General features: G+C 42.0%; 1 protein-coding gene across 1 annotated transcript; it reads left to right on the forward strand.

The window, feature by feature from the left end:
* Positions 1-212: 212 nt before the first annotated feature.
* On the forward strand, positions 213-24,951 carry zswim7 (zinc finger, SWIM-type containing 7). Its single transcript, NM_001140838.1, is given in 5 exon segments — positions 213-513; positions 7,930-7,951; positions 8,427-8,529; positions 22,767-22,871; positions 24,333-24,951. Coding segments are annotated over 5 exon segments (426 nt in total). The 5' UTR covers positions 213-437; the 3' UTR covers positions 24,453-24,951.
* Positions 24,952-25,210: the final 259 nt, after the last annotated feature.

Here is a 25,210-nt window from a genome sequence, read left to right on the forward strand (position 1 = left end):
TATTCGGCGCATGTGACAAATACAATTTGATTTGAGTAGGACATTCCAGTCACCTTTTTTACTAATATCAAATGTTTTCTATTGAAATTTGGCGCCATCTACAAGGTTAAAAATAGACGTTGCAGTCAAACACTTGAATACAGTAGTTGCAAGTTAAAATAACTTACCCTCCCATCCTGATGGTGGCGCCAATACATAGCTTACTTCCCCCCCGAAGAACAACACAACAAAACCAGTTGGAAAAATACCCGGGAGATTTAGCTAATTAGCTATGTTATTATTTTATATTTTCCCTCTAGTAGATCAATAACTAATGAGGTAAACAACTCAGTACTTTGACCAACCTATATCGACTGGTTGACCTCTGATCAATCTTTTATCTCGTGCGCTTTTCCCATAAACTTTTTCTGGTATATTTGCTGTAGCTAATTTTTGAGATGCCTTCATTTTTACCTACGGTGGCCAAACAACTCTTCAAAGACATACAGAAGACATACCAAGAGAAAACTAAAAGTGAGTTACAGTTTTCCTTGTACAGAATCTCATCTGTTAAGTCTCTAGTCGGGCATGCCAGGCAGAAGATGGCACTGTTGTTATGGCTTTATTTTATGGTCATTGTCAGATAGACCATTGAGATTCCTATGATTTAAAGCCAAATAAAAATGTATTGGTCGCTCACACATATTTTGCAGATGTTGTCGCAGGTGCAGCGAAATGCGTATGTTTCTAGCTCCAACAGTACAGTAATACTAAACAATACACACTCGTCCCCCCCAAATAAAAAAAAATATCAGAAACGTTCTGAGCAAATAATGTAAGAAATAACACACACAAATACTGCAAAGTTGTCTTGGAGCTCGAAACATTGCGACCATAGCTGTATTCGAATACTCATGCTAGCCATAATATTTGTGACGTACATTGAGTATGTAGTATGCTTATTAGTCATAGTATGCATTTGAATCAACTTTTATTGGTCACGTACTGTACACATGGTTAGCAGATGTTATTGCGAGTGTAGCGAAATGCTTGTGCTTCTAGTTCCGAAAGTGCAGCAATATCTAACAAGTAATCTAACAATTCCACAACAACCTCCCAATTTACAGACATCTAAGTAAATGGATGGAATAAGAATATGTACATATGAATATATGGATGAGCAATGACCCGAGCAGCATAGGCAAGATGCAATAGATGGTATTAAATATATTATATACATATGGGATGAGTAATGCAATGTATGTAAACATAATTTATTAAAGTGGCATTAATAAAGTGACAAGAGATCCATTTGTTAGAGTGGCCAATGATTTCAAGTCTGTATGTAGGCAGCAGCCTCTCTGTGTTAGTGATGGCTGTTTAACAGTCTGATGGCCTTGAGATAGAAGCTGTTTTTCAGTCTCTAGGTCCCAGCTTTGATGCACCTGTACTGACCCCGCCTTCTGGATGGTAGCGGGGTGAACAGGCAGTGGCTCAAGTGGTTCTTGTCCTTGATGATCTTTTTGGCCTTCCTGTGAAATCGGGTGCTGTAGGTGTCCTGGAGGGTAGGTAGTTTGCCCCTGGTGATGCGTTGAACAGACCGCACCACACTCTGGAGAGCCCTGCGGTTGTGGGCGGTGCAGTTGCTGTACCAGGCTGTGATACAGCCCGACAGGATGCTCTCAATTGTGCATCTGTAAAAGTTTGTGAGGGTTTTAGGTGACAAGCCACATTTCTTCAGCCTCCTGAGGTTGAAGAGTCGCTGTTGCACCTTCTTCACCACCATTTCAGTTTGTCTGTGATCTGTACGCCGAGGAACTTTAAAACTTTCCACCTTCTCTACTGATGTCGATGTGGATAAGGGGTGCTCCCTCTGCTGTTTCCTGAAGTCAATGATCATCTCCTTTTGTTTTGTTGAGTGAGAGGTTGTTTTCCTGACACCACACGCCGAGTGCCCTCACCTCCCTAAGGCTGTCTCGTCGTTGTTGGTGATCAAGCATACTACTGTTGTGTCGTATGCAAACTTGATGATCGAGTTGGAGGCGTGCATGGCCACGCAGTCATGGGTGAACAGGGAATACAGGAGCGGGCTGAGAACGCACCCTTGTGGGGCCCCAGTGTTGAGGACCAGCGAAGTGGAGATGTTGTTTCCTACCTTCACCACCTGGGGGCGGCCTGTCAGGAAGTCCAGGACCCAATTGCACAGGGCGGGGTTGAGACCCAGGGCCTCAAGCTTAATGATGAGCTTGGAGGGTACTATGGTGTTGAATGCTGAGCTGTAGTCAATGAACAACATTCTTACATGGGATAGAGTAGTGTGATGGTGATTGCATCGTCTGTGGACCTATAGGGGCGGTATGCAAATTGCAGTTGGTCTAGGGTGACAGGTAAGGTGGAGGTGATATGATCCTTGACTAGTCTCTCAAAGCACTTCATGATGACAGAAGTGAATGCTACGGGGCGATAGTCATTTAGTTCAGTTACCTCTGCCTTCTTGATTATAGGAACAATGTTGGCCATCTTGAAGCATGTGGGGACAGCAGACTGGGATAGGGAGAGATTGAATATATCCATAAACACACCAGCCAGCTGGTCTGCGCATGCTCTGAGGATGCGGCTAGGGATGCCGTCTGGGCCGGCAGCCTTGCGAGGGTCAACACGTTTAAATGTTTTACTCATGTTGGCCACTGACAAAGAGAGCCAACAGTCCTTGGTAGAGGGCCGCATCGGTGGCACTGTATTATCCTCAAAGCGGGCAAAGAAGGTGTTTAGTTTGTCTGGAAGCAAGACGTCGGTGTCCGTAACGTGGCTGGTTTTCTTTTTGTAGTCCGTGATTGTCTGTAGAACCTGTCACATACGTCTCGTGTCTGAGCCGTTGAATTGCGTCTCCACTTTGTCCCTATATTGACATTTCACTTGTTTGATTGCCTTGAGGAGGGAAAAACTACACTGTTAGTATTCGGCCATATTCCCGGGCTCCTTTCCATGGTTAAATGTGGTGGTTCGCGCTTTCAGTTTTGCACAAATGCCGCCATCTATCCACGGTTTCGGGTTAGGGTAGGTTTTAATAGTCACAGTGGGTACAACATCTCCTATGCACTTCCTTATAAACTCACTTACCAAATAAGTGTATAAATCTACATTTTTCTCTGAGGCTACATGTCCCAGTCCACGTGATCAAAACAATCTTGAAGCGTGGATTCCGATTGGTCAGACCAGCGTTGAATAGTCCTTGTCACGGGTACATCCTGATTGAGTTTCTACCTATAGAAGGGGAGAAGCCAAATGGAGTCATGGTCAGATTTGCCGAAGGGAGGGCGGGGGAGGGCCTTGTATGCATCACAGAAGTTAGAGTAGCAGTGATCCAGTGTTTTGCCAGCCCGGGTACTACAATCAGCCCGGGTACTACAAGAGAAAGTTACAATTCCTGATGTCTCTCTTGAAAGCAACCCTTGCCCTAATTTCGTCTACCTTGTTATCTAGAGACTGGACATTAGCGAGTAATATACTCGGAAGCTGTGGGTGGTGTGCGCGCCTCCAAAGTCTGACCAGAAGGCCGCTCCGTACTACATTCGCCAAAATACGAAGTATACAAGCAATGGACACTATTTCTGTGCTTCTATGGCCCATAATGCAATTCTTCAGAAAATGAGCGTGGCTTCACAACATTTTCAGATTTGAAAAAAATCGCAGCAAAAGTTCGACAAGAACGGATTCAAATTTGTTGCTTTAACTAATTATGACAATAATGAGCACTGTAATGAAGTAATGACTTTTCTAATAAGTTACATGTTATGTTGCCTGACAATTTGTTAGCTACGCTATCCTTACGAACCGCATACCATATCATTACAGCAGTATGTACCAGGTATGTTAGCTAACTACTGTAGCGTTAGTTGGCTACTAATACATCGACCTTGCCAGTATTTACTTGATGCTATCTAACTAACTACCCAACATTTATTGACTTGATTATTCACTTCATTCATAGCTTAGCAAAGTGGTATAGTCGTTCAGGTGCATTTGTAAATTCGCTCTGGCTATCTACTCTGATTTCAGAGCGCTCTCGTCTGACTGTGCCAGGCAGAGCACACCAATGCATTTACGAACGCTCAACACCCGTTGAATGTGGCCTTTGTCAGTAAGTCATCAAAAAAGCATAATTAAATTGTTGCCAGCAGCACAGTTAGTCACCAACGCTCTGGATAACATGAAAACTGCCTAACCAGCTCTGCTAGGGCGAGTAAAATAGTCAAAGTGAGGTGTTCTCTCATTTGTGTCTAGAAGTAGCTAGCAAGTTAGCTTGGTGATTTGAATGCCGTTGTGAGGTCAGAACGCTCGGATTATCCCTACTCCTCGACCAGAGCGTCTAGTGTGTGCTCTGAATGCCCCGAATTTACAAATGGACAATCTGACAACGCCCTGAATTTACGAACGCCCAGAGCACACTCTAGCACTCCAGATTGAATTCACAAACACACCCGAAGTCTAGCTAGTAATTTGTTATGCTAACAAGCTAGCAAAGAGGTTGCATACAACAGCATCAACTTCCGGTAGAAAGGCGCAAGTACGCTCAACTGAAAGGATACCATTTGTTTACACTTTACTAAAATTAACTATATACTCATTAAGTATGTAGTATTATTAAAGTTATTATTTTTAGATAAACTATTATAAATATGTTCACATGTCACCAAATAATTTATTAAAACACAGTGTTTTGCAATGAAGGTCTTCAGTAGCCTCAACAGCACTCTGTAGGGTAGTGCCATGGTGTAGCCGAAAGGACAGCTAGCTTCTGTCCTCCTCTGGGAACATTGACTCCAATACAAAACCTAGGAGGCTCGTGGTTCACACCCCCTTCCATAGACACAGTAATTATGACAACTTCCGGTGCATAACAGGTGGTGAGTAGTTTACTCAAAGAGAGAGAAAGACAATAGTTGAACAGTTTTTAACAAATTCATTTCTTCAAAAATGAAAGAGATGCAAGAGCTATATTTCATTGTATTTTTTTTACTTTCACTTACTTAGCTAGTGACTGCAGCTAGTTAGTTTAGCCTACTGAAACACCAAGCTCAAACAGAGAGGGATGCTATGTTAGCTAGCTGGCTATGGTTATCCAACCCTGGAACACATTCAAGTCAAGGTACGTTTTTATTTAATTTATTTATTGCCACCGGAGCCTGCCGGTGTAACTGCTAAACTGCTTGCTGCTGACTGTACACTGTACTGCATGATTGTAGTGGGTTTAGTAACACATTAGTTGTATTAGCTATGTTGACTATGTTGTTAATAGAGTGACAATGATGTAGGCTGTGTGTTGCTTAGCGGTTATGATATTAAGGTTTGGCTTGCAATGTTTTTTTCACATGGTCACAGACAGCAGATGTGTTGTGCACTTAAGTCCACAAGCAAAGGGAAAAGGTGAGAGGAGGAGAGTGCATAGATGTGAGAAGGAATAATGCAATGATCAAAGGGATCATGCTGTTTGTATGTGGCTGCTATGAAAGTAAATTGTGTTTGCGTGTGATCAGGCGTGTATTCTGTTGGAAAACGTTTCTTAAACGGAAGCAAATGGAACGAAATGGGGATAAACATACCTGAATTTTGTCCAATAGACAATTTGTCCAACTGTTGGACTAATGATTACACCCTGGATCAGCTAGATACAGACAAGAGTGTGCAAGAGTTTGTCTTGATGGGTGATCTGAGGCAGGATTGGTTATCATCTAGCTCTGATAAACTCAAAATTCTATGCAATACCTATAATCTCACTCAGATTGTCAACAGTGTAACTAAATTGAAAATATAGTATCCTCTGAAATCCTCTTTGATTGATTTGGTCTTAACCAATACTCCTCATCGATTTAATGCTTCTGGTATTTTTGCAAATTACATAAGTGATCACTTTGCTATTGCCTGTGTGAGAGATGGTAAAATATCTAAGCGATCTCCACGTGAAAATTTAGATATAATTAATCCCAGATGTTGAATTAGCATTTTCTTACTTCCACTACGCATTCCAGGATGTATGCAATAGGCATGCCCCTTTCAAGAAATTCAGGATTAAGGGCAGAGAGAACCCTTGGTTTACTGAGGAACTTACTAAAATCATAAGGGAACAGAATACTATGTGGGCTAAAGCAAGATGGTCTGGTTTGGCGGATGATTGGATGGCTTTTAAACGTCTTCGAAATATGGGTTCGGCTATGACCCGAAAACTGAAAGCAGACCACTACCTTAAATCTACTTCGGATAATTTAAATAATCCTTCCGAATTTTGGCAAGTAGTGAATGGTTTGGAGTGCAAAAAAAGATACACAGCTTCCCAAAAATGATTGGTAGACACACAGATTGTAACTGAGAGAACCTCTATTCTGAAAGCTTTACATCAGCATTTTCTTGATGCAGGCAGTTTATTTGAAAAGGTTAAAGGTATAAATGTGAATTTACCTGACACCCCTGTGCACTCCTTCGTCAGGTTCTCCTTCTTATCCTTCTCTGTTTCAGAAGTGCTTAAAGCCCTGAACGATGTTGACAGAAAGAAATCCCCTGGTCCTGATGATCTAGACCCCCACCTACCAACAATTAGAACAGGTCACGGTAGAAATAGTTTTAGTTACTCAGCTCTGTGGTCCTGGAATTCTCTCCTGAACATTAAAAGATGTGATGATCTAGTCACATTGGTGGAGTTTAAACACTCGGTCAATGTAAATATCATAGATGTGTAATTGTCTTTAGGACAATGTAAATATCATAGATGTGTAATTGTCTTTTGGACAACTGTTTTTCAGTTATGCCATTTGTGTTTCTTTACGTAATATGTAATTGTTGTACTGTATGTGTGTCTATAGTTTTGTTCAATGTTGTGTTTGTAAGTTGTTTTGTCTTAAACTTTGTTCCCCCTGCTGCTGTTGGACCAGGTCTCTCTTGAAAAATAGATTTTATCTCAATGAGAAAAACCTGTATAAATAAAGGTAAAAACATTTTTAATGTGTCAATGTCTGTCATGTGGTTGCTACAACCTATTCATAGGCTAGGTTGTAGCAACCACATGATGGATATAGGGAAAATTTGAGTATCCAAAATCTGTTGATGTTACATTGAGCTGGGTGAATGGAATATGAATGACAGTCATCCAATACGCTGTAATAGAAAAGGCCATGCTCATAAAAAAAATTATTAAACGGCACCGACCGCCACTGTTTCTTATCCATAGGGTTTTCAGTGGTTAGCTACGCCCACGATTGGCTGCTTGTGAACTATAATTCCGACGCTGTGTTTTAACGTTTAGAAACTTAAATAATCATCACTTGCGAAACGGTTTTCGAAACGTATGCTGATAAGCCCCTTATCGTTCATATCAGCGAGAAAGAATATTTAAAATAAAAAAAGATAAACTGTAGTAGTTTTACACAGAGCCATACTCTGTGTGAGCCTCCAGTTGACGAACTACACTTCCTCCCCAGTTACACAAACACACAGGTTCGGGGCACGCTACATAGCTATTTAGCACAGGTGGCCACCTGTCTTCTGTAAAAAAGTGCTGTAACATGGAGATATGGCCGTGTGGAAACACTAACCCTGACCCTATAAAGGTGTGTAGTAATGTAACCTTTTAGTTTTCTGAAAATTATTTATTATTATTTCTCGTTCCTTATGTTTCCAAAACCGTACTGCAAGCTGCAGTAGCTACACGCTTCTTCAACGAGGTCAAGCCCTTATTTCCTCCAGAAGCCCAGCCAGCCAGCCAACTCCTCCCTTACTACAGTACTCATCCATTACTGTTTTCATGAGAACTAAGGAAAGGAAATTGCAAATTCATTTTTCATTAAGCTATGTCTCTGAGGAATTATTTACCAATAAATCCTAGATTAAAGCATATTTAAAACCAAATGAGGAAATTATTCTAACCCCATCACTGTTTTTTTTATGTTTTCTTTGCAGTTCCTGATGACCTGCTTATTGCGTGAGTATTACCTTTTTACCTTTATTTTTACCTGGGGATTATTTGCTTTATTAGGGAAACCAGTGAGGTGGGAGAGGGGGTGGCCTTTTATGGCATGTGCTTTCCACAGTGGGATGGAGATGCCGTCACTCAGACAGCAGGGCCCTCCCCTCTTGGTTGGTGGGAGAGAATTTCCAGATGTAGTGGGTGCTGTGGCTGTGTCACAACCACATCCTGTCCTGTATGATGTTATTCTTGAAGGGTGATTTTCCTTGTATAGCACCTCTTCATTCCTTCGTTACCTGCTTTTCACTGGCTAATTGGCTGAGTGTGTTAGGACTGATGCTATCAGGCTTAATGTCTCAGTCGCTCTGTCTCTCAGCTGTTTGTTTATATGCATTATATCTCCATTAAAAGTACTTTTACATTAAGTTGAGGGCTAGCCTTAATATGGGTCTCTCTCCATGCCCGTCCCCTATCCCTGTCTCTCTCCCAGGCTGAGGTTTGTGTTTGGCTCCTGTGCCCTCCAGGCCTTGGACCTGGTGGACCAGCGCTCTGTCACCTGTGTCTCATCCCCCAGTGGACGGAGAGCATATCAGGTGAACATCTGCTACCCACTTTGCACTAGAGTACTCACTTTCCCAATAAACCACCTAGTGAAACATTTGATAATCAATCGACCATGATTCACACAAAAGAGCGATGAAAGGAAAATGTACAGCTAAGTCTTAAGCATTTTGACCCTCTTTGTATACTATAGAGACCCTAATGAGAAGCTATTATCTTCCCAACACTTGACATCAATGCCAGAACCTCAAATAAGGACTGATTAATTACTGCTGTACTCATGGAAAACCACCTAATCCATAGCCATTCCCTACCAGTCCCAGAGTCCCTGTAGGCCATGTCCTCTTGCGTCATAGCAGGGCCTTCTCCTCAAGTTTTTGGTGACTTCTGTGGTGAAATTAGGTGGTGTTTATTGGAAATGTTTAGGCTATAATATGATGTGGTTCCGGGCACAAATTCTGTTCTACATTTCCATAGAAGGTTATTACGGTTTCTCCTAAAACATCTGTGAGTGAAAAAACAGTGTTGGAAAGCCTATGCAGAAACAAGTAGATAAGTCTTCCAATATCGCACTCTTCCCATATTCATGTAGTGTGGTTGTGCCATTTGCAATACTATTTACTCTTTAAATATACAAGTGTTGAATGGGGCCCTTTGACACTGTGACAGTTTTATTTGCTGTGGGTGGGTGTTCTGAGGAGATGTCTGAGTAGATTTAGTGGGCAGCTGCCTTCAGTGAGCTGTGCTATCTTCACATATTTTTGGAGTAACTCATTTCCGTGGCTTTATTGTTATGTAAAAATATAAACCTCCAAAATCAAGATGCTAGCTAGCTATGTCGTTCCTCTTAGATTACTTTCTCTCCTCTTGTCTTTTACTTTTTGACCACTAATCTTTAAGGAGGTCGGGATTTGAGTGTAATTGTCACCTAGCTATTGTTTTCTATCCATCCCTGGAACTGTCTGTCTGCAGAGAAAAATAGTTAATTCAGAAGTATTGGGACATATCCGTACAGTAAGTGTGATTGGGATAACTTGAACCAGACCAGGTTAAGTTGCCTTGTTTTGGGTCAGGGAGGGAGGGTAGACCATATTTGGGGAGTTGAAAGTAAAGATTTACTTTGATTCAGTAGTCGAAGACCTTTTGTTTCTCTCCTCCCCTGAGTTCTTAGCCAGGAGGAAATATTGTGTTCTTCTCTGAATTGAATTTAACTTTATTGATCTCCAGGGGATTTCAGTCAGCATGTCAATTATAATGGGCAATCCAACAATGGAACCTGAGGCAACTGCCCAAGTGTCACAATGCTGGTGTTGGAGGATTGCCATGGCACCTGCATCCTATTTTTCTTCCATTTGACAACACTCCAAATTAAACCAGGGCTAAGTGTATATTGTTTTATAAAGAAAGTGTGTGTTTTTGGGCTTCTTGCGGTCAATTTGCAAATTATTTGTAATTATGTTCCAGCCCCCCGACCGTCCGCTCAAGAAAAGTTAATGATCCTTGATTTGGGGTAACTCACTCTGCAATATCGTGTAGGCGTCTGGCCACTGATCCCACGCCTCTATTTTTATCCAGCAACTCAAAGCTTTAATGATGTCAGAGAAACTTCAAACGTCAGGTTTTTACTGACCAGAATCATAACACAGCCAGTTGGACGTCACTTCTGAGAAGAGGCTTGACTTGCAATAACACCTAGATAAATAAACTCAGTCTGAAGAGCTTAGTTTATACCCCCTTTTTCTGGAAGTAGGTCTACTTTGTAGCTCTGGGCTGGGGAAAGGAGCCGGTCTGGGACCTGTTGCATGTCATTGTTTTGTTATTGTGTCTGGTGTGAAACTAATGAATAGACTGGCCTTTTCCTGCACTCTTATCTATAATCTAAAAAGGGTTATTTGGCTGTCCCCATAGGAGAACCCTTCTGAGTTCTATGTAGAACCCTTTACACAGAGGGTTTTACATGGAAACCAAAAGGGTTCTACCTGGAACCAAAAAGGGTTCTACCTAGAACCAAAAAGAGTTCTCCTATGGGGACAGCCAAAGAACCGTTTTGGAACCCTTTTTTCTAAGAGTGTGCTCATAGGTTGATACTGTCTGTTTGCCACATTGACTCAATCATAAATTCAGGTGACCTTTTCCATGAGAATATGGGGTTCGCTCAGTCTGTTGTGACAGGGCACAGAGAATCAGACCAGGGTCAAGTTTAAGGCAGAATAGCAATATACAGTGCATTCGGAAAGTATTCAGACCCCTTTACTTTTTCCACATTTTGTTACGCGTTATTCAAAAAATTGATGAAATACTTTTTTTACCCTTCTCAATCTACAGACAATACCCCATTAGTGACAAAGGAAAAACAGGTTTTTAGAAAATGTTGCAAATTTATCAAAAATAAAAACAGAAATAACTTATTTACATTAGTATTCAGACCCTTTGCTATGAGACTCGAAATTCAAATCAAACCAAATGTATTTATATAGCCCTTCTTACATCAGCTGATATCTCAAAGTGCTGTACAGAAACCCAGCCTAAAACCCCAAACAGCAAGCAATGCAGGTGTAGAAGCACAGAGGCTAGGAAAAACTCCCTAGAAAGGAAGAAACCTAGAGAGGAACCAGGCTATGAGGCGTGGGCAGTCCTCTTCTGGCTGTGCCGGGTGGCGATTATAACAGAACATGGCCAAGATGTTCAAATGTTCATAAATGACCAGCATGGTCAAATAATAATAATCACAGTAGTTGTTGAGGGTGCAACAAGTCAGCACCTCAAGAGTAAATTGAGCTTAAGTGCATCCTGTTTCCATTGATCATCCTTGAGATGTTTCTACAACTTGATTGAAGTCCACCTGTGGTAAATTCAATTGATTGGACATGATTTGGAAAGGCACACACCTGACTATATAAGGTCCCACAGTTGACAGTGCATGTCAGAGCAAAAACCAAGCCATGAGGTCGAAGGAATTGTCCGTAGAGCTCTGAGACACAATTGTGTCGAGGCACAGATCTGGGAAAGGGTACCAAAACATTTCTGCTGCATTGAAAGTCCCCAAGAACACAGTGGCCACCATCATTCTTAAATGGAAGAAGTTTGGAACCACCAAGACTCTTCCTAGAGCTGGCCGCCCGTCCAAACTGAGCAATCGTGGGTGAAGGGTGTTGGTCAGGGAGGTGACCAAGAACCGAATGGTTACTCAGACAGAGCTCTAGAGTTCCTCTGTGGAGATGGGAGAACCATCTCTGCAGCACTCCACCAATCAGGCCTTTATGGTTAGAGTGGCCAGATGGAAGCCACTCCTCAGTAAAAGGCACATGACAGCCCACTTGGAGTTTGCCAAAAGGCACCTAAAGGACTCTCAGACCATGAGAAACAAGATTCTCTGGTCCGATGAAACCAAAATTGAACTCTTTGGCCTGAATGCCAAGCGTCACGTCTGGAGGAAACCTGGCACCATCCCTACGGTGAAGCATGGTGGTGGCAGCATCATGCTGTGGAGATGTTTTTTTAGCGGCAGGGTCTGGGAGACTAGTCAGGATCGAGGGAAAGATGAACAGAGCAAGTACAGAGAGATCTTTGATGAAAACCTGCTCCAGAGCGCTCAGGACCTCAGACTGGGGCAATGGTTCACCTTCCAACAGGACAACGACCCTAAGCACACAGCTAAGTCAACGCAGGAGTGGCTTCAGGACAAGTCTCTGAATGTCTTTGAGTGGTCCAGCCAGAGCACGGACTTGAGTCCGATTGAACATCTCTGGAGAGACATGAAAATAGTTGTGCAGCGTCGATCCCCGTCCAACCTGACAGAGCTTGAGAGGATCTTCAGAGAAGAATGGGAGAAAGTGCCAAGCTTGTAGAGTCATACCCAAAAAGACTCAAGGCTGTGATCACTGCCAAATGTGCTTCAACAAAGTACTGAGTAAAGGGTCTGAATACTCATGTAAATGTGATATTTTATTTGTAATACATTTTCAGACATGAGGAAAGTGTGTGAAGCATTTATCTGTGCTCTGTGAAGCATTAATTTGGGCTGCAATTTCTGAGGCTGGTAATTCTAATGAACGTATCCTCTGCAGCAGAGGTAACTCTGGGTCTTCCTTTCCTGTGGCGGTCCTCATGAGAGCCAGTTTCATCATTACGCTTAATGGTTTTTGTGACTACACTTGAAGAAACTTTCAAAGTTCTTGAAATTTTCCGCATTGAACGACCTTCATGTCTTAAAGTAAGGATGGACTGTGGTTTCTCTTTGCTTATTTGAGCTGTTCTTACCATAATATGGACTTGGGCTTTTACCAAATAGGGCTATCTTCTGTATACCACCCCTACCTTGTCACAAATAACTGATTGGCTCAAACACATTAAGAAGGAAAGAAATTCCACAAATTAACTTTTAATAAGGCACACCTGTTAATTGAAATGCATTCCAGGGGACTACCTCATGAAGCTGGTTGAGAGAATGCCAAGAGTGTGCAAAGCTGCAATCTTGGCAAAGGGTGGCTACTTTGAAGAATCAAAAATATATTTAGATAATTTTTTAACACTTTTTTGGTTACTACATGATTCCATGTGTTATTTCATAGTTTTGATGTCTTCACTATTATTCTACAATGTAGAAAATAGTAAAAATAAAGAAAAACCCTTGAATGAGTAGGTGTGTCCACATTTTTTGATTGGTACTGTATTTTATACATACTTTGTATCTGGTTTGAGTCTTTTAAGTTTACACTGAAAATGTTTTACCATCCAGAAAATGTTTTATTTTTTTATATACAATATATTTTTTTTGAGTGGCGGTCCACCACTACTAAATAAATATAAGGGAAACACTGTTTCACCCCTTTATGACAAATCTAGACAAATAATCCAGAGTTATGATTAGTGTTGCAAAGGTGTCGGAAACTTTCCTCAACTAACCGGTGCCCCTGCACATTGAAGTTGTACCGGTACCCCCCTGTATATAGTCTCGCTATTGTTATTTTACTGCTGCTCTTTAATTACTTGTTACTTTTATTTCTTATTCTTATCCGTATTTTTTTAAACTACATTGTTGGTCAGGGGCTCGTAAGTAAGCATTTCACTGTAAGGTCTGTTGTATTCGGCGCAGGTGACTAATAAAATTTGATATGATTTCCTGTAAATTTTCAGAACTTTTAATTGGGAAGTTAAGCCTGGGAATTTGGGGAATTTTGCTTAAATTCATCCAAAAAGTTAGCTTCTAACAGTGAACCTTTTTTTGTGGGATACACAAGGCAATTCTAGGTCTACCTCAAAAACAAAGTAGACCAGATGGAGAACCAGAGCAGACGCAGTAATATCCGTGTGGTGGGATTGAAAGAGGACAGCGAGGGCCGTGACCCGGTCCGCTTCTTCACTCAATGGATCCCGGATGTCCTAGGCATAATCAACTTCACCAAGCCGCTGGAAATCGAACGCGCCCACAGAACATCAGCGCCGAAACCCCGGCCAGAGGAGCCCCCACGTGCCGTTCTGGTCAGGTTCCTCCGTTTCCAAGACAGAGAGAAGATACTGCAACTCGCAAGAGCCAAAGGGGACATCACCTTCGATGGCAAGAGGGTCAGCCTTTTCCCGGATATGAGTGCCGATCTCGCCAGACGTCGCAAGCAGTTCAGACCTGCCGCCAAAGCACTGAAGGAGAAGAACATCACCGGCTACCTCATCCACCCTGCGCGGATGAAAGTTCAGTACAAAGGCCGATGCCATATCTTCAACACACCGGGAGAAGTATTCACTTTTCTCAAAGAACCGAACCGCGACTGAAAAACGGTCTCTCTGGGGGATAAGATCCAATCTGTTTGTTTTCTCTTATCTGGACTGATCTGCTGATATCGGATCCGTCTACCCCGCTATCCGGTCGCTATAATTGATTTGTACATTTTCAACTAACCGTTTTTCCCCCGGGGTGAGTTCTATTACATTTACAGGAGACTATATTTTGGTTTAGTCAATATCCACTGGACGAAGCAATAAGTGGGTTTAGGCCCACCGCTTCCCCCCATTTATGTTTCTCCTCTCCCGAAAAGAGACTCAAGCAGCCCTTACCGTGGGCAGTAATTATTCAGCCATAAATGCCTATTCACAACGTTTGTTTTCAATTTAGAGAGCTCGCAGGTTTTAGTTTACGCCAAGGTTTAGCTAGTAAGAGTAAGGTGGAAAGCGAGCAGCAACGTATCTCTACAAGTGTATTCATGTTTGATTGTTGGGATTGTTGTTTTAGTCTGACAATCGGGGTGGGTGGGTTTTTTCCCCCCTTTTTTCCCATGTTTATTGTTGTTTCCTTCCTAAAGAGGCACATAGGTCACTTCTGTGTTCAAACCAAAGTTGAAACATTTCCTGACTATTTACATATGAGAGATTTCCATTCGGTTACATATTTCAAACCCAACCTATGCTTAATCCACTAAAATATGTCACATTCAACGTAAAAGGCCTTAACAGCCCGATTAAAAGGAAAAGAGTCTATACATACCTTAAGAAATTAAAGGCCGATATTGTGTTTCTACAAGAAACACATCTTACAGCCAGCGAACACAAGAAATTGAAGAAAGAATGGGTAGGACAAGTTTTTGCGTCCTCTTTTAACTCCAAAGCAAGAGGAACTGCAATTTTGATAAGTAGACACATCCCCTTCTGCGTCAACAACACCATCTCTGATCCCTCGGGCAGGTTTGTTTTGGTGCAGGGGCATATGTTTTCAGAGTCTTGGACCCTGCTGAATATTTATGCTCCTAACTTCGATGACCATATGTTTATACAGAATGTCTTCCTTCAGGTCGCTCAAGCACCACCAGGATGGCTACTGGTTGGAGGAGATCTACATTTCTGTTTAGATACAGTCCTTGATAGGTCCTCGGATAAACCCTCCCTTCTTACCAAAGCCGCCAAGCTCACCATGTCATTCATGAAAGATCTTAATTTACTAGACATCTGGAGACAGTTGCACCCACAGGATAGGGACTACTCTTTTTATTCACACCCACACAAGACACACACACGCATAGATAACTTTTTACTATCGACCCAACTGTTTCATAGAGTGTTAGATATCGAGTATCTCCTCAGATTGCTTAGCGACCATTCTCCTCTGGTATTATCAATCTCCATTCCTAACAAGGTAAACGGAGCATATAGATGGAGACTAAATCCTACACTCCTAAAGCAACCAGAATTTTGTGCATTTATCAAAGAGCAGATCAATATTTTTACTTTGACAAACAAACCCTCCGCTCCTGACAGTTTCTTTCTTTGGGACACATTGAAAGCCTATCTGAGGGGACAGATCATTTCCTATACTAAAGGGTTGAAGAGGAAATACGGTGCGGAACTGAATGTCCTTGAATCTGAAATCTCTGAGCTGGAGAAAACCTACCAAAGAGGCCCGACTAAAGATCTATATAGGCTTTTGGTAAATAAAAAACTGAAATATAATATTCTGAACACATATCAAGCTGAGAGGGCCATCACTAAATCAAAACAGCGTTATTACGAGCTTGGAGAGAAAGCTCACAAAGTACTGGCATGGCAACTGAAACCAGAGGAAAGTAAGAGGACAATTAATGCTATAGAAACCCTTACTAATGAGATATCTTTCGACCCTACCGAAATTAATAATACCTTTAAGAAATACTATGAAGACCTCTACACTTCCCAATCAAGCGATGATCTGTCGGAGATCGACTCCTTTCTCTCCTCTCTCAACCTCCCATGCCTGTCAGAGGAAGACAGAGAGCGCCTGAGTGAAAACTTCTCTGTTCCTGAATTGGTGGAAGCCATTAAATCCTTACCTTCTAATAAATCTCCTGGGGAGGATGGCTTCCCTCCAGAGTTCTATAAAGAATTTAGGGAGCTGTTGGTCCCCTACCTCATGGAGGTACTTAAAAAGCCGGGGAAGACAACTGCTTTCCAGAGTCTTTCTCTCAAGCAGTGATTACTGTAATCCACAAGAAAGGGAAAAACCCGCTAAAGTGCGCCTCCTATAGACCAATCTCTCTCCTTAACACAGATTGTAAACTGGTCACCAAGATGCTATCTAAGAGACTGGAGTCATGTCTTCCCCTGTTGGTCAACCCAGATCAGACTGGCTTCATAATTAATAGACTGTCCTCCAATAATCTCAGAAGGTTCTTTGATATAATTCACCTTGCTAACAAAAACAAAATACCTAGTGTCGCAGTCTCCCTCGACGCTGAAAAGGCCTTTGATAGGGTTGAATGGCCATACCTCTTTCGCGTCTTGGAAAAGTTTGGTTTAGGTACCGTTTTTGTAAATTTGATAAAATCACTCTACAAATCTCCTAAAGCTAGGATTGCTACCAATGGGATTACTTCCTCCTCTTTCCCTCTCTATAGGGGGAACAGACAAGGTTGCCCAATTAGCCCCCACCTCTTTGCCCTCGCCATCGAACCGTTGGCTGAGGCTATTAGATCGTGCCCTGACATACATGGCTTTGAGGTGGGCCCCCATACCCATAAACTATCACTCTTTGCGGACGACCTTATCTTATTTCTAACAAACCCAGAACACTCCCTCTCTCACTTGCAGATCCTACTACAGTGTTATAGCTCTTTCTCTGGATATAAGGTTAACTTCGATAAAAGCGAAATCTTACCGCTGTCTGTCTTTGACCATCATACCATCAAGCACAAGTTTCCTTTTCGATGGTCGCCTCTGGGCTTCACATATTTGGGCATAATGGTGGATGGTAACCTGAACAACCTCTATAAACTCAATCTGGCCGGCTTGTTGCAGAAGGTGGAGGGTGACCTGTGTAGGTGGATGGACTTGCCTCTCACCCTACTGGGTAGAATCAATGTGATTAAAATGAATATCCTGCCCAGATTTCTATATTTGTTTCAATCTCTCCCTATCCCTGTGCCCGCAGCATTCTTTTCCTCTCTTGACAAGCTGACCAGACGGTTTATCTGGCATGGCAAAACCCCGAGGGTTAGCCTAGACAAACTGACCCTGGATTACGGTCAAGGGGGCTTAAACCTCCCCAATTTTAGAATGTACTACTGGGCTGCTCAGTCTAGGTTTCTGGCTCAGAGGTTTGACAATGGTCCCTCCCCCTCATGGTTGAACATTGAAAAGCTTGAGATGAATGATGACACGGGGGCAGAATTGTTTTACAAATGGGACAGAAAATCTATAAAAACCATCACAGACAACCCTTTAATCATACATTCTGTCCTGGCATGGTGTAAACTGCATGAGCTGTTCGGACGAGGGGGATTTCTCTCCCCTAAAACCCCTTTATGGAACAATAGATTGATCCCTATGTTTTTCCAGAATAGTAACTTTAGACCATGGTCTGATAAGGGGATCACTCTTCTGGAACACTGTTATGAGGAGGGAGTTCTTATGTCTTTTGAACAGCTGAAACAGAAATACCACTTGTCTAACAGGGACTTCTTTAGCTACCTACAACTACGAGACTTTATTAGGGTGACTCTCAAGGGACAATGGAACCTACCTAAGATGTCACCTATTGAACAATTCTGCCATGCAGACCAACCACTACTCAAGACCATTTCCCGTGTTTACGATGCTCTAATGTCAGTACTAACACTGCCTGAGCTAGATAAACCCCGACTTAGATGGGAAAAAGATCTGGGTATTGATCTTGATGAGGGCCTATGGAGTGACCTATGCAGGGATGGTGTTACATCCACATTGAACTCCAGATACAGATTGATCCAGTTTAATTTCCTCCATCAGCTCTATATCACCCCATCTAGACTGCACAAGTTCAATCCTGATATCTCCTCCCTATGTTTTAGATGTGGCTCAGATGAAGGAACATTCCTCCATTCCACTTGGCAGTGTTCAAAACTACATGGTTTCTGGCAGGGGGTATGCGATACCATATCCTCAATCCACGGGGTTGCATTCCCTTTAGACCCCGAGGTCTGCCTACTGGGTAACTATACTAACACCAATCTTAGGCAAAGTCATACTATAAAGCTAACAGAAATATTGCTAGCGATTGCCAAGAAATGTATTGCCTTGAAATGGAAATCGGATTCCCCCCTGCCAGTGGCAATGTGGCTATCGGAAGTTAATAGTTGTATCCCACTGGAGAAAATCACTTACTGCTTGAGGAATAAGTTAAAGACATTTTACAGAATTTGGCAACCTTTTATTGACTATATGGAGAATCTCCCCCCACACCAAATTGATTGAATCTCTATATAATTCTTATATAATGTTTCACACGTAATGTATAATATGTAGCTTACAGCAGGTGACCATATGAATCAATGTCTCATTATTATTATTAATATTTATTTTATTATGATTTATGTATCATGTATGTTTTTTATGTATTATGTATGCCCGTATATATAATTTTTATTTTTTATTACGCTCGTCTGTTACCGTCACTTTGTCCTTTGTTGTCTAACATATTTTCACTTTTGTTTTGAATGTTCTTAATTGGAAAATGCAAAAATAAAATATAAAAAAAAAATAAAAAAATATCCCCAATTCAATACAATTGCAACCCTCTGCATGCACAGTGCATTCTTCCATCACATGTGCAGTGCACTCCATCACATGTACAGCTGATTCTCAAGATCTTGCACACTAATGAGATGCTATTGAGCCCACACTACTACACTGTCTGAGCCAAGGACTACATGCTTTCTGGTAAGTTTTGAATACAATACTGGGTAGGGTGAATATATTTTATATGAGATACATGATTTTTTTTCTTAACTAGTAAATATTAGCCTACAGCCAAGTGTTTAAATAATTTCTAACTTGTTAACAATTTCTGCTTGTTAGTTTTTGCTACCATGTGGGTTTTAGCTTGCTTGAGCCTGCTAAATGAGGAGTGTTAATTCACCTGTTTCCATACATGTTTCATTTTAAAACATTTATCTTACAAAGGAGTTGTTTAATCTAACTCCTTAACTATTTATCTGTACATGGAATTGTATTTTTTATTATTTTATTTTCTAATCTTTACAGGAAAATGCCACAGGCACTATCTGATGTGTGGAGACATTTCACTGCAACTAATGTAGAAGGAAAAGCTGTGCACATTTGCAAATACTGTGCCAAATCATATGTTGGACCACAGAAGGTATTTGCACTGGTGACAGACAATGCTGCAAACATGAAGGCTGCTTGGTCTAAAATGGAGGAGTCCTACCCTCACATCACACCCATTGGCTGTGCTGCTCATGCATTGAATCTGCTCCTCAAGGACATCATGGCACTGAAAACAATGGATACACTCTAGAAGAGAGTCAAGGAAATGGTTAGGTATGTGAAGGGTCATCAAGTTATAGCAGCAATCTACCTCACCAAAGCAAAGTGAGAAGAATAAGAGCACCACATTGAAGCTGCCCAGCAACACCCGTTGGAGTGGTGTTGTCATCATGTTTGACAGTTTCCTGGAGGGAAAGGAGTCTCCAAGAAATGGCCATATCACAGTCTGCCAATATGGACAGCCCCATCAAGAGGATCCTCCTGGATGATGTATTTTAGGAGAGAGTGGTAAGCAGCCTGAAACTCCTGAAACTTATAGCAGTAGCCATTGCACGGATTGAGGGAGACAATACCATCCTGTCTGATGTTCAGACTCTGCTTGCAGATGTAAGAGAAGAAATCCATACTGTCCTGCCCACTTCACTGTTGCTCCAAGCAGAGGAAACTGCAGTTCTGAAATACATCAAAAAGCGTGAAGACTTCTGCCTGAAGCCCAGACACGCTGCAGCGTACATGTTGGACTCCAAGTATGCTGGCAAGAGCATCCTGTCTGGTGCAGAGATCAACGAGGCCTATGGTATCATCACTACCGTGTCTCGCCACCTTGGCCTGGATGAGGGCAAGGTTCTTGGCAGTCTGGCGAAATACACTTCCAAGCAAGGGCTTTGGGATGGAGATGGAATATGGCAGTCGTGCCAACATATCTCATCAGCCACCTGGTGGAAGGGACTTTGTGGATCTGAGGCTCTTTCCCCTGTTGCCTCCATTATCCTCCAAATCCCACCAACATCAGCCGCCTCAGAGCGCAACTGGTTCTTGTTTGGGAACACACACCAAAGCACGCAAATTGGTGGCCTGACAACGAGCCATCCTCGACAAGGTTGGAAAGTGATGAGTCTGATGTTCAAGAGGTGGACATTGAGGAGGTCCAGGGAGAAGATATGGAAGCCTGAGAGGAAGACAACCAAAGCTTTAGTGTCTAGACAATCATTTTGCAGATGTATGTTAAACATTTTTGGGAGATGCGAAGGATCATTGGGGATCATTCAATATTCCCTTTCTTTTGTTCAGTGAAATCATCCCATGTGAAGAGTCAACTCATTTAATTAAAGTTACATTTTTATTTATATTGGAAGGATTTAATAATTTGCAATTATGTCTACTTATGATAAGGTAAAAGGTTTCTGTTTCTGTCTCCATATGATATGGTAAATATATCCAATGCAAACATATACATTTAAATGGTATTAATATTAATTTGCATATATTTCTGTTAATTCCCATATATTCCTGTTAATTCCCACGGAAAGTTTCCACCTCTGAATAATCCCCAAAATGTGCAACCCTAGTTATGATGCAGTCTGAAGCCTTGAGTAAGATGCATCATCAGCCCTGTGCCTGTCGTGACTTCCCACAAACCATGGCAGTCCTCTATTGTCCTCCCTGACGGGCTGCAACTGAAACTGGGTCTGGCAGTGACGAACTGATGACAGAGCCGTCCCTCCAAACTTCGGAGCTCTCTGGCACATGACGGTTTCCCTCTAAGTAGTCCCGCGTGAACCTGGCATTCCTACCATTAAAAATGGAGAAGCCAACTCTAGTCCACGCTGGAGCTGAATCTCATGTTTAATTTACTGGGATTGAAGAGTATGTAACGCTTCTTGATTTACAGTCTAGCTGACTGTGGAATCCCCTGCTAGGATAGCTTAGACAGCTGCCAAACAGTGGAAGGAGAATACCAGGGAGCGTTTAAGTGTGGTTTTGTGTTGGGCCTACCCAAGTTTGCTTTGTGGCCAGAGCTCAGAAGTGGAGACACATTCTGAAATGCAAGCAGAGGACAAAAAAGACCCAAATGTGAGCTGGTTTTCAATGACTAATGCTTTAGAGGCTTCAGCATCACTGATTGGCTTAGGCCGGTCCCATAGAAATACAATAGATTATATTTGTATGGCCAATCCGCCATATATTGAGCCAATTTTCCGTTCTTCCCCTCTCCCTGAAGTGTGCGCTTGTTCACTCCCCCTCAAATAGTGTATTTAAAAATTAATTGAGTTGGTGTGCAGATAGTGTCTACCATTTTGGTATTCTTATGCCAATTTAATGTTCTTAAATCCTTGAGGGGGAGTGAACGAGTACACACCCTAGGTTACAGTCTCCCTCCAGTACCCTCAGCCGGGTGGCTCACAGTCTCACGACTCTGCTTTTGTCACTTTTTTAAATCGACTCAATATAATATTCCCTGAAGAGTTACTCATTTATAATGAAGTGTCACTTTTCTACAAATGATGTGTTTTATTTTGTAGATCACTGAGAAGGTAATTTAGGGGGACTACATAGCTGTGAATTTGTCTCGGCTGGGGAATAATGGAGCCTGTTTCTGTCATGTTGAGAGCCATTAGTTGTGGTGACGAGGCTGAGTAATCCTCTGAATCAATGCCCTTATGCGTCATCTTCAGAATGGGGCTGACGCTTAGAGTCTGGCACAAAGTATGTCTACCCCTATCTTGAGTGCCAGACTTTACAGCGTAGCCTATATGCAATATTTGGAGCCACTTGTCTAGCTCCATGGAATTATTGTCTTCCACTTTCAAACCCAATACATGTTTAACATTTGGATTCATTAAAAATGCATACTTCCTCTCCTTCCTTCCTTAAGTTGGAATGCTGATCTGAAATGATTTGATAGGTGAAGACAACCTTTCTTTCTCCAACCTAGTTCTGTCAGATCAGTGAAATATGCAAGGAAGAAAGGGAACTATACATTTTTAAAATGTTTGCATGGGGCCATAGGCGACACAATCCCTTTTCCAGATGCCAGGGGTTTATTCAATGATATTGTGAACGTTGAGGATAGAAATAGAATAGAATGAAATAGACAAGACATTCTCGCTCTTCTCCTACAACACTGTGATATGTTTTAGAGAGTCTTTCCGTGACCAATTTATTTCCATTAATCCACTCTCCAGAACAACTGTGGTTTTGGCCAGCTCTTCCTTTGACTTTCTACCTGTTGTTTTTGACTGTGTCCATGTTTGTTTTGTTGAAGGTGATTGGAGGGTCAGGGCTGCTGTACACCTGCTACACCTCCTGTCACTACTGCTCCTGCCCAGCCTTCGCCTACACTGTGCTCAGGAGGAACGAGAGCCTGCTGGTGAACACATAGACATAATCCATTTTTTAATCATTAATAGAGCACACAGCCATAAACTACAAAGACATCAGACAAAACCTACACACACACACACAAACCACAGACACACACACCACCTGTTCTAGTCATGCGTAACTGAGCAAGACAAGATGTGGAATTCCACCATTCAGGGTTTCCCCCCCCTAGAACACAGTCAGATGTTGATCTGTATAACAATTCATTATTAGCAAGACCCTGGCACTAGTGTTTGTTTTTTGCATCTCATTTGAACATGTTCATCCCGTATGACACTCAGGAGCACAAAGCCAAAAAGTACCTGAAGTCCCATAAAACCTCAGCTGCCTCTGAATATTTCCCTGAATACAGAATCTCTCCATTCTTCACAGTGAGGTTGACAACGCTACTCCCCCTCTCTCCCACATATAGCCAGAGCTGTCTGTGTTGTTTTAAGGGCACTGCAGACCCTGTCATCGTCATTGCAACCCCGTCATGGGTCAGTTAGGGCAGACCAGGGGCAGGGCCACAGTCTCCACTGGGGGTTTCGCATGGAGCCTATTGCCTGGACAGTCTACAAACCATGACAGCCCTGCCTCCCTGCTCTAGGTCCACGGCCCAGCAGCAGAGACACCACTGTACTGTACTGTTACTCTGAGAAGTCTCCCTGAGCTTATTTCTGCCCAATGTTTTTTGGGAATATAATACATTCTGCCTACCTTTATTACATTGGTATGACAAATACTGACATTGTAGAAGTGTTATTCATTTTTTATAAATGTAATAAGCATAAGTTTAAAAAAAAAAGTCATACATACAGGTAACTGCCAAAATAAAGAATCGCCAACATAGTTACTTAACAGGGCATTGGCTCACCATGAGCTGCCAGAACAGCTTCAATGCGCCTTGGCACAGATTCTACAAGTGTCTGGAACTCTATTGGAGGAATGGGACACCATTCTGTTTTGTTGGTGGTGGAAAACACTGTCTCAGGCCCGCTCCAGAATCTCCCACAAGTGTTCAATTGGGTTGATCTCTGGTGACTGGGACTGACACACATACCTTTTAAACCCCCTATGCTCCTTTGAGACCCCGCTTTCAAAGTCTCTGAGATCTTTTCTTCTAGCCATGGTTAGCCAAAATAATGGGCAACTGGGCATTTTATACATGAACCTAAGCATGATGGGATGTTATTGCTTAATTAACTCAGGAACCACACCTGTGTGGAAGAACCTACTTTCAATGTACTTTCTATCCCATTTACTCAAGTGAATGGGATAGAAAGTATTTAGGCAGTTACCTGTATATTAATCATCATTTTTAAGCATCTCTGCAAACTTGCCTGAACTTCAATTCTGTCTGAGTGACACACAGAAAATAAAAGGTGTATGTGTCTCTCTCGCACTCACACACACAAAACACATGTATTGTACTGTCACTTCCCTAACATTCCTCCTCCTGTGTCAGTGCAAGCACATCCTGGCTGCCTACCTCAGTCAGGCCATGGGTCTGTCCCAGCAGGAGGCCCTGTCTGACCAGCAGATGTCCAGCATCCTTTCTGGGAGAGCAGCAAGAACTGACACGTAGAGCACCAGACCCCCAGTTCACTCATCCAGACCTACATGTTGAAGACCAGACTGCAGCTACAGACCCAAAGCACAGACACGTAGAGCACAACCCAACAGGTCACTGATCCAGACTCAAAGCCACACAGCACTATCTGAGACTAAGCTGCTACAGCACATCCTGAGGAAATACGTTTAAAAGGCAAAGCCTACTGCTGCTGTATGGTCTCCTCCAGTCTGTCTGCATGTGTGAAGATTACTTTTATGGCTTTTATGTAGGTCATTGTGCTGTTCTTCTAGAACTCTGGTGTGGTTCTCCGCTTTCTGAAAATCAAAAGACAACAGATGTTGCTGTTTTTTGTGAGTGTGTTCATGTTCTCTGTTGCCAGAGAATATGCATCTGTTCATTGACTGTATTTTAAGACTCCTTTTATATGAAATGGTTGTTATATGTAGGTTTGTAAACTCTTCTTGTAAGAATATGAGTCTGACTTGTAACCAATATGAACATTTTATTTAGTATTCTTTTTATTTAACCTTTAACTTTATTTAACCAGGCAAGTCATACATAGCTTTTATTGACAAAAATAATTCACCATACAGATTTTTCTCATGTTAAATAGCAATATTGGTTTAGTTGTCAGTTGAGTGAAATAATAATTGAACATCATTGACGTTCAGACATTCTACTGCACTGTTGGAGCTAGTATCATAAGCATTTCGCTGCACCTAATATAACACCTGCAAATCTGTACACAACCAATACACTTTGATTTGAAC

The sequence above is a fragment of the Salmo salar genome, chromosome ssa13, assembly GCF_905237065.1.
Source record: "Salmo salar chromosome ssa13, Ssal_v3.1, whole genome shotgun sequence".
Classification (NCBI taxonomy): Eukaryota; Metazoa; Chordata; class Actinopteri; order Salmoniformes; family Salmonidae; genus Salmo; species Salmo salar.